Below are 9,611 nucleotides of genomic sequence, written 5' to 3' on the forward strand. Positions count from 1 at the left end.
GTGGTGTACAGGGCGGATCCCCGGAGAATGATCAAGCAGACACAGAGAGCCATAACCATAACAGTCTCAAGTTCATTAAGGAAGATGGATCATATTTATACCACAGATTCCCACAACAACATAAATGATGTCCTGGGGCTGGACATCCAATCAGAGTACTCAAAATGTTTGTTTGTGTGTGTGTGTGCCTGTGTGCTTGTTTATGCTACATTGTGGGAACCAAATTTCACCACAAGGATAGTAAAAATTGAACTTTTTGACCATGTGGAGACTGGCCTGGGGTCCTGAGGGAAAGAAATTATTAAAAATAGTAAATGATGTTTATCTGAAAGTGTAACAATGCAAAGAGGTTTAGGGTTGGGGATAGAAAATATTGTTTGGTCAGTATAAACGTAATAGAAGTCTATGGAAAGTCCCCACAATGTGTGCGTGCCAGTGTGTCCAAGGTCTAGTTCTCGATTTGTCTAGGTGTGTCTGTGATGGGCACAAAACAGAAAGGCAGTCAGAAGTGAAGCCCAAGAAATAAGAAATAATAACATAAACATTTGTTAATAAATGCGGGGTGTGAATGCTTGTGATTTAGATATTTGGCAACATGTTGGCGCTGCCATATAGTTTTTTTTTTATTCATTTTACTCTGTCGTTTAATCTTCTATTGAAAGTTTTACATTTTAGACAGATTACCCATACGTGTTCAGTCGTTGCAAAATATTTATCAAATCCCAAATTAGAAAAAATAAAAATTACTTCACCACTTGGAAGTAGTTCATTTGTCACGTGGCATGCAATGAATTTGTCCACGAACTAGTCATCAAATACATGCGATGGATGCACTTGTGGGCGTGTCTGTCAACTGTGGTAAGACTTTACAGTTTTATGGACGTTTTGATATTAGTCTTTGTACCTACATTGTTACGCCTGCAGGTGGCGACATTGCAATTTGACATAACAGATTCGTTATACACTACATAAGTCGTTATATAAAAGCAACTTTTTTTTTCAAAAGCACTTAGCGACAAATTTAGCTATTTAAAAAAATTATTTAGCAACTTTTAGCAACTTTTGATAAGTAACTTAAGTTACACAAAAAGAGGAAACCAAAGATGCCTAGCAGTACACACATCATGTGAATTAAGTTTAATGTTGTTGTTTAATTTAATAATAGTAATAATTGGATAATTGTTAATTTATCATATAGTAGCTTGTACCTGCTGCGATTGTTGATCAGTTAGTACACTGTAAGAAAAATATCTAGAAAAATGGGAAAGGTAGCCTACTAGTAATTTTCCAGGGCATTATCATATATCCATTATCTGTTGTAACCCTGTATCCCGATAACGCAAAATACAAATGCAGGTAAAAACAAACTGTGGAAAAATCAATACTGAAAAATCCTTCATATTAACATAAGAGATTGTGCCCTATTTTTACAGACTTTTCTTAAGAGTGTAGAATACTAACTACTAATGCACTGCTTAAAAATGTCGTTCAGAATGTGTCGTTTTGCTTATTTAGGCCTACTAGCTAATAAAAAAAAACTTAAATTGTAATCGTAAAAAAAGTATACATTTTCAATAATTCAATGTATTTAAAAATAGTTTTTAGATGTTAATATTATATTATGCATACTATTTTATGAACAAATCTAAATTAACGTATAAAATCTGAGATTTGATGCAGTGACAATTTTGCGTTGTGGTTACGTAGTGATATCAAAACCTCATTTAGCAACTTTTAGCAACAAACCAACCTTCCTTTAGGAACTTCTTCTGAAAATAAATTGGCAGCACTGTCCAGAGCTTTCTCGAGTAAACCACCAAAAAAAAAGAGAAACACGCACACGCCACAGAGTGGAGCACGCGCACAGGTTCACGCAGTGAGGGAGAACACGGTCACAAACGCAGTGGATCATATATGCCGACAGATCAGCCCACGTTTTTACACTGATACACAACAGTATATGCTAGGACAAAGCAAGGCTTTATTTTCATCTTAATTCTGTGGCACCACCTGACCGTCGATGTGCTACTGTTCCTACTGTAAGCTACTGTAAATTCAAAATGAGAAAGATCCTAATGATTTTTGCAGTCATTTTGCATTAGATTAAGGTGAGTTCACTTTGGATCTGCATGCATGCTCCTGGTTATTAGGATCATTTCGGTTCTCGCATCAGTGAATCAGTCGTGGCTCGGGTGCTGTGGGTGTGTCACTTCTTCTTAATACTGTTTTCTGTATGTATATGTGTGCATGCGCTGCTCTCGGTGTGCTCTATGACTATTATTCTCACTGAATTATGATATTGCCATTTGGCAGGCGCGCAGAGGACCCTTGTGTGTCTGTTGTGCTTTTATCTCCAGACTGGTACCTCTTTGAATTTCAAAGAGTGAGACAGGTGAAAGGGAAAAGTCATTGATGTGAGATTGATTGATTATTCAGTTGATTTGAGGGTTATGTTCAAAGCAGCATGGCGCACGAGTCAGTTGCAGTGTTCAGTTTGTATATATTGTCATAAATCATCAAATATATTATAGTTGCAGATATGGGTGTGTCATTTGATGCTCTTTGTTTTCTCACAGACGTTGGTGTATAGGCTATATCTTAGGCTCATGTGGACTTTTAAGTACAGCGTGTACTTTATGTAATTACTTTGTTTCTATCTGAATATGATTAGTTTGTTTTTTTGTTTTCATTTTGTTTTTGTATTTTTTTTTTTTTGTTTTGTTTTTGGTTTGGTGTTTTTATTTTTTGTTGGCATACATAGCTACAACATGTGTAGTTTTAAGCAGTCCAGTTTTGATGGCTGCTGCTCTCCCACAACAATCTGTCATCTGTCAGATCTGTAGGATGAGGTGGATGAGGACTGCACACAAACAAGGCTGTGGTCTTTATCTTTCATTTTTGTCCCTGTAAGGTCACAGGATAGATATCTGCTCTGAGGGAGATTAAATGTAAGCGGTTGGACAGGTGCAGACTGAGATGTTGAAAAAAAAACAGCCCCTCTTGGTTACAGTTCACTTGACAAAATGATTTACCTTACCGTGGTAACTTATGGAGTAAAGAACAGATAAAGTATAGTGAATTTGTTTACATATTATTATCTCCTGATTTTATTTTTTTAACGATAGCAACCTAATGTAGATTTTATGTTGGTTTCTTTTGTTCCAGCTTAATATGCAGCAACAACAATTCAGCCATTTAATATCCCTTTTATTTATTTATTTTTTTTACAAAAAGTGTAAACTGTGGCTCTAGCACATTCAAAACATTGCTCTATATGTTTTAAATAGCAGAATGTTTGTTCACAGTTTGGGGCATGACTATCTGTTTTTCAAACAAGAGGTAGACAGGGGTAGTGTTTTGCGAAGCTAGTTTGAAAATTACATTTTTCTAAAATTCTATTTAATATAAAAATCACTTCACCTAAACACGTATAGATAAGGGTACAAGTTAGGTTTTTAAAAAAAACTCAAGTGCTAGTAAGAAGAGTAGTTCCAGTAATTTGTTTAGCATTTAAACCATTTTTAATGTGTAAAACTTAACTGTGTAGTGAAATTTCCAGAATGTAATTTTAAGATGTAATTTGGATTCAGTAGGATTTTTCAATATGTCTGAATGTTTATGAGAAAAAAATAAAAAATAAACAGTACTAGTATTTTGAACAAAATACAGTAAAACAGCAAATTTGAACTGTTTGTTATTCTAATATATTTAAAAATGTAATTTATTCCTGTGATGCAAAGCTGAATTTTCGGCATCATTACTCCAGTCTTCAGTGTCACATGATCCTTCAGAAATCATTCTGATATGCTGATTTGGTTCTCAAGAAAGATTTGTTATAGACTAGGCTACTGTGCTACTTATTATTTTTGGGGAAACCATGATACATTTGTCAGGATTCTTTGATAATTATAAAGTTTAAAAGAACAGCATTTTTTAAATAAATATTTTGCAATTATATAAATTAGAAAATTATTTAGTGTCACTTTTGATCATCTTTGCAAAAAAAGTAATAATTTCTTTAAAAAATTATTATATATATATATATATATATATATATATATATATATATATGTATATATATATATATATATATATTTACACACAACACTGAATGATATGGTAATTATTGACTTCAGAATATAAACACATGTTAATAGGCATTGTAAAATTTATATAATGTCTTAAATATTTTTATTGATTTTTACCCAGCAGTTCTCAACAAATCAGAAACCCTAAATTTATACGGACATATAAGCTTGATTTTGCCACACATCAGTTGTCATAAACATCTTGGGAATGGATGTGAACGGTGAGGCCAGCATTCCCACTGCTGCTCCTGGTGCAGTGGAGGAAGAACAGCAACAGCAACAATCAGAGCAAGAGACCAGTCAGCAACCAGATACAGAGTCGGACCTCACCACCAACACCTCACAGCCAGTCAAGACCGAGCAACAAGATCCACCCCCCACCGCTGGAGACCCCGCCCCCTCTCAGGATGCCCCACCCAGAGATCACCTGACAGTCATTCACGAGAATATGGAAACAAGTAAATAATTATTTTAAAATGATTTTAGTCATGCATTTTGCATCGTTTGTGTATTAAATAGTTTACAGAATATTTTTCAATATAGATTCATTTTAATTTTACATTTAAAAATTAGAGTTTTGTGGTGTTAAGTCCATGTCTGCTTGTTTGTCTCACATGATCCTTCAGAAATCAGTCTAAAATGCTGATTTGCTTGAGAAATATTTCTTATCATTATCAATGTTGAACACAGTTAATGCTTTTTTGGAAACCATGATACATTTTTTTCCCTGAAATGTCATTGATGAATAGAAAGAACTGCAGCTTAACCAGTTTTTGTTAATTTTATAAATGATCTCTTCACTGTTAACACTTAATAATTCAGTGCATTCTTACTGAACAAAAGCATTCATTTCTTTTTAACAAATCATACAAACTTTTGAATGACAGTGCATTAACAAAGGAAAGAAAACAGCAGTTGCATGGGGTCTTTAAGAATCACCTTATAGTCCCACAGTGATGTACAAGCTGCTCCTTCTGTCCTTATGAGAAAAATGATCTCTCTGCATTTTTTTCTCAAATTCTTTGAGTGTTAATCTTAGACCAGGAGCCAGACTAATATAAAATGATTTACAACCTTGCTCTGCTTTTACTCTCTTTTCTTCTCAGCTTTTGTACCATCCCCCATTCTCTTTTCTTGTCTGTTTTTCTCATCAAGTAGATGAGTCAGATGCAGTATCCTCTGCCAGTAAAAAAAGATATCGGTGCTTTTAGTTTAGAAACAAACAAAATAACTGCTTCTTTTAAAAACAGACACTCTGTGCTTTTAGGCACCTAGCTATGGCCTCACGTGTTTCTCTCTTTCACATCACTACAGGTAATGGTGTTTGCCCTGGTCCTATCGAAAAGTCTCTGAGCGCTGCTTCTCCTCCTCGTCAGCAGCATGCCAAGCCCAACCATGCATACGCAAACGGGCGAGCCAGGCTGAGCAGCCGCTCCGGGTCACTGAGTTACGCGGGGTCACCTCGACCGTCACTCACCCGACAGCCCAGCGCAGCCACTGATGTCGGAGACGGATCCAAACCCAACGATTATCTCATATGGGCAATTCTGGCCTGCCTCTGCCCTGTCTGGCCCATTAACATCGTCGGCTTGACCTTCTCAGTCATGGTGTGTGCTTGTGTGTTCATGGGGTGGGATTGTTGGATACAGTTTCTGTCGAGTAAGGAGGGACTGCGATTTCACTTGTGTATGCAAGAATTATGCTATGCAGTGCTCGAAAGTAACTTCTTTGCCTTTGGAGGTTCAACTGAAAACATTACTTACTAGCCGAGAAACTGTATTTGGCATAATTCCTTCTGGTGATAATGGAATTATTTGTTCTCTCCTTTTCATTTAACTTCTCTTTCTACTCTCAGTCTCGAAATAGTCTGCAGCAGGGCAATGTGGATGGGGCGCGTCGTCTTGGCCAGAATGCAAAAATCCTGTCCATCGTGTCATTGGTGGGCGGGATTGTCATCATTGTTATTACTATCGTCATCAACTGGGGTGGTGAGTATCTTGACTTTGTGATTTGGATCAATGTCGAGTTTTGAATTAGATCTGATTACAGGTGAGATTGATCTTTGGCCTGTATCTAATGGATCTTAGGTTGTTGTTTAATAGTTCTATAAGTAGTGATTTTCACAGATTACCTGATTATACATATGATATTCTATTTTAAAGGTTAGATTAAGATCAAATTTTTTGTCAGTTCAGGATCTGAAATGCAACATGCACTATTTAAAAGTTTGGGTCAGTAAAGTTTTTTAATGTTTCTGAAAATAATCTCTTATAATACTCTTTTACAAGGCTGCATTTATCTGATCAAAAATATAGTGAAAAATAGTAGTAATGTAAAATGTTACTACAATTTAAAATAACTGTTTTCTATTTTAATATATTTTTACAGCATTATTCCAGTGTTCAGTGTCACATGATCCTTCAGAAATCATTCTGATATGATGATTTGCTGCTTAAGAAACATTTCTTATTATTATCAGTGTAACTGAAAACAGTTGAGCTGATTAATATTATTGTGGAAAACGTGTCTTTTCAAGATTTTGTAATGAACAGAAAATTCAACAAGACAGCGTTTATTTGGAATAGAAATCTTTTTGTAACACTCTAAATGTATTTAATGTCACTTTTGAAAAATGTAATTAATCCTTTCTGAATAAAAGCATTAATTTATTACAAAAAAAAATCCTACTGGCCCCAAACGTTTGAATGCTTTGAAAAAATATACAATGCTATAGAACAGAAACATCACAAGCTGGCTCTGCTGTGTCTCTTCTTGTGTCTGTTGTAGACAAAAAAGCTTTTGTGCAAAGAAACTGTGCAACTTTTTTTTAATATTTACATTTTTTTATATATTGAAATGTTTATATGTGTATCATTTTTGAAGGTGTTTCGTCTGAAATTCACTTTGCTTCATTCTTTCAACACCTCTTCTTCTCTTTCAGTAATTCTTAAGACCTGATGGCCGTCACGTAAAATTCACAGCCAACAACCAATCCATGATGACCATTTTCTTCTTCCATGTGTCATTCATCTCTCTACATCTGAATGCTCCTGAATGCTTTCTCAGTTGTTTTGACTCTGAAGCTGGATGTTACATTTATCTTCTCTCGTGCCAGAACGATCAAAAACAACACAGACTCTTCAGCTCTTCGAATGCCTGGAATCACGAGCGAAGCGGCAAGGCATGCATGTTTGTTTGTTTTTTTTTTCAACAAAGGACTCATCATTTGAGATGATGTCATTAAGGAGACCACACATATGATCTCATTTCATTTGTCATGCACCCCTTGAGGATTGAGGGAGGAAAAGAATGAGAGGGAATTGGAGGGGATTTGGTTCTTGGCAAAGATTAGAAGTATTTTTATGCACAAGCTTATTTTAGTATCCCTGTTCAGAAGTGTGAATCCATAAAGAAAAGCTCAGATTAAAATGTAATCGATTATATAAAACAGCAGATTGGCTTCCGAGTTGGCATCCATCCATAGATGAGCCCAATTACCTTAAGAGCTGCTCTAGACACACTTTTATCTAGGCTTTCTTTTTTCCTTTGATGAAAGTATAAGCTGCACCCAGCATTTTAAACATTGCTCTTCGTTTTTGTTCAGACATGAGGATTTTGTCTCAAAGGTTTGAAACGATGTGGAGAAACAGCACAGGAGCCTCTCTCTCTCTCTCTCTCACGATGTACAGATATTATGATGAGGTTATCACACATAAACAAGAAAAGATGTGTCAGAGAATCCTACAGATAGAGAAGGAGGGAGAGGTGAGGAGAAAGTGGGAGGGATCAAGACCTAGCCGCAGTCTTTTGTTTCACACAGATGGAGGGATGGAGAGAGAAGGATACGGGAGGAGAGGAGGGGGGCAGGAGCTTCAGATGAAAAGATACCCCAGAGATGGCGAGATGTAGGGAATGCAGTAGTGTTGAAAGGGATCTGAGCTGCCTCTGATTGGCTGCTTGCGTGTGTGTGTGTCTGAGTGTGAGGAAGCCAATATCGAAACGCTCACCAACATGCCCTCCCCTTTTCCTCACAGCTATGCTCGGCCAGATCCTTCAAGGCAAACAGAAAGCAGACCATTAATCTAGTATTGTGTTTTAGCAGTATGAGGCAAAATGAGGATAAAAAACGGTCATGTTTTTATACCGTAATGTTTACAGTAGAATCAGATACATTCAGCAGGAATGCTTTCGACCATGACAAATCATTTTACACAGCTACAAACTGTTTGTTTGGTGGAATGATTTGTGTTGCTCAACAGAATGATACCTGAATCCTCCCAGGTCAGGCCACACCGACTGTGCCAAAATTCAAACTCTGCTGAGACTCCAGCTTAGGGGGCATGTTTGTGACTGAAACAGGAAATGAGAGCATGGATGCATTTTTAAGAAGGCATGCACTGATATTAAAATTATAGCCCATACTGATAAGTCATTAATTGTTTTGTTGTTATGGCTGATAGCCTGATAGCTAATATTAAAATGTACTATTTTGTCTATAAAAAGAATAAAACACTAAAAATGTCATTTAGGCTTGAAACATGTTTAAAGGTATAGTTCATCCAAAAATGAAAATTTGATGTGTATCTGCTTATCCCCAGGGCATCCAAGATGTAGGTGACTTTGTTTCTTCAGTAGAACACAAACCAAGATTTTTAACTCAAACCGTTGCAGTCTGTCAGTCTTATAATGGAAGTGGATGGGAATCACGTCTTTGAGAGTCATAAAACATACACAAACAAAGCCAAATGAAACCCTGCGGCTCGTGACGATTCATTGATGTGTAAAGACACAAAACGATCGGATTGTGCAAGAAACTGAACAGTATTTATATTGTTTTTTACCTCTGATTCATGCAATGTCCGAACTGTTAGAACTTTTGTGAGCATGCATTCTCAGCAGCAGGCGAGTCAGGCATCTTCTTCTTCTTGCTTTATGTCAGATCGCAGACTTATAAGTGCTTTACCGCCACCTATCTTTCAAAAAGACCATTGACACTGTCTAAAATCTCAATTAGGAGTGTCAGTGGTCCATTCAGTTTGTGTTCTACTGAAGAAACAAAGTCACCTACATCTTGGATGCCCTGGGGGTAAGCAGATAAACATCAAATTTTCAACTTTCAGGTAATCTAAATGTAAAAATAGAGGAAATCAGAATGCACATTTACAAATCCAATATAAGCCTAAAAATTAAAAAAATAACTGATACATTTAAATATGACAACTGATAAATTAAATTAAATAAAAAAAAAAAACAAACAGAGGAAATGGGCATGCACGAGCAAATATATAATATCAGCCAAACAGTATCCAATATTGCCAGACAGATAAATTTAAATGCTACAGACTGATAATTAAATGTAAAAACAGGAAATGAGCATGCACAATTATATATCCAATATCAATCATAAACAATCAAATATTGAGTGACCGATATATTTTATTACAACCAACCGATAAATTTATGTAAAAAAAAAAAAAAGAAATATCAGTCAAAAAAAATCTAATACTGACTGACCAATTAAAT

General features: G+C 35.9%; 1 protein-coding gene across 3 annotated transcripts; it reads left to right on the forward strand.

The window, feature by feature from the left end:
* The first annotated feature begins 1,834 nt into the window (after positions 1-1,834).
* LOC109056960 (trafficking regulator of GLUT4 1-like) lies at positions 1,835-7,801 on the forward strand. Of its 3 annotated transcripts, none has more exons than XM_042720549.1 (5): positions 1,835-2,201; positions 4,213-4,546; positions 5,403-5,695; positions 5,944-6,076; positions 7,030-7,801. In XM_042720549.1, exons 2-5 carry the CDS (start codon positions 4,297-4,299, stop codon positions 7,044-7,046), a joined length of 693 nt encoding a protein of 230 aa, XP_042576483.1. In that variant the 5' UTR covers positions 1,835-2,201; positions 4,213-4,296; the 3' UTR covers positions 7,047-7,801. The 3 variants fall into 3 exon arrangements, with proteins under 3 accessions (XP_042576483.1, XP_042576482.1, XP_042576481.1); XM_042720548.1 differs by having other exon boundaries at positions 1,836-2,108; positions 4,210-4,546; XM_042720547.1 differs by having other exon boundaries at positions 1,837-2,108.
* The last annotated feature ends 1,810 nt before the right edge of the window (positions 7,802-9,611 follow it).

This window comes from Cyprinus carpio, chromosome B3 (genome assembly GCF_018340385.1).
Source record: "Cyprinus carpio isolate SPL01 chromosome B3, ASM1834038v1, whole genome shotgun sequence".
NCBI classification, from domain to species: Eukaryota; Metazoa; Chordata; class Actinopteri; order Cypriniformes; family Cyprinidae; genus Cyprinus; species Cyprinus carpio.

What these genes read in the sequence shown, in the direction of transcription:
- LOC109056960 (XM_042720549.1), top strand. Translation starts at nt 4,297, where the DNA reads ATGGATGTGAACGGTGAGGCCAGCATTCCCACTGCTGCTCCTGGTGCA. An exon ending in TCACGAGAATATGGAAACAA is followed by an intron (nt 4,547 to 5,402) that starts GTAAATAATTAT and finishes ACATCACTACAG; the next exon opens with GTAATGGTGTTTGCCCTGGT. An exon ending in GCTTGACCTTCTCAGTCATG is followed by an intron (nt 5,696 to 5,943) that starts GTGTGTGCTTGT and finishes TTCTACTCTCAG; the next exon opens with TCTCGAAATAGTCTGCAGCA.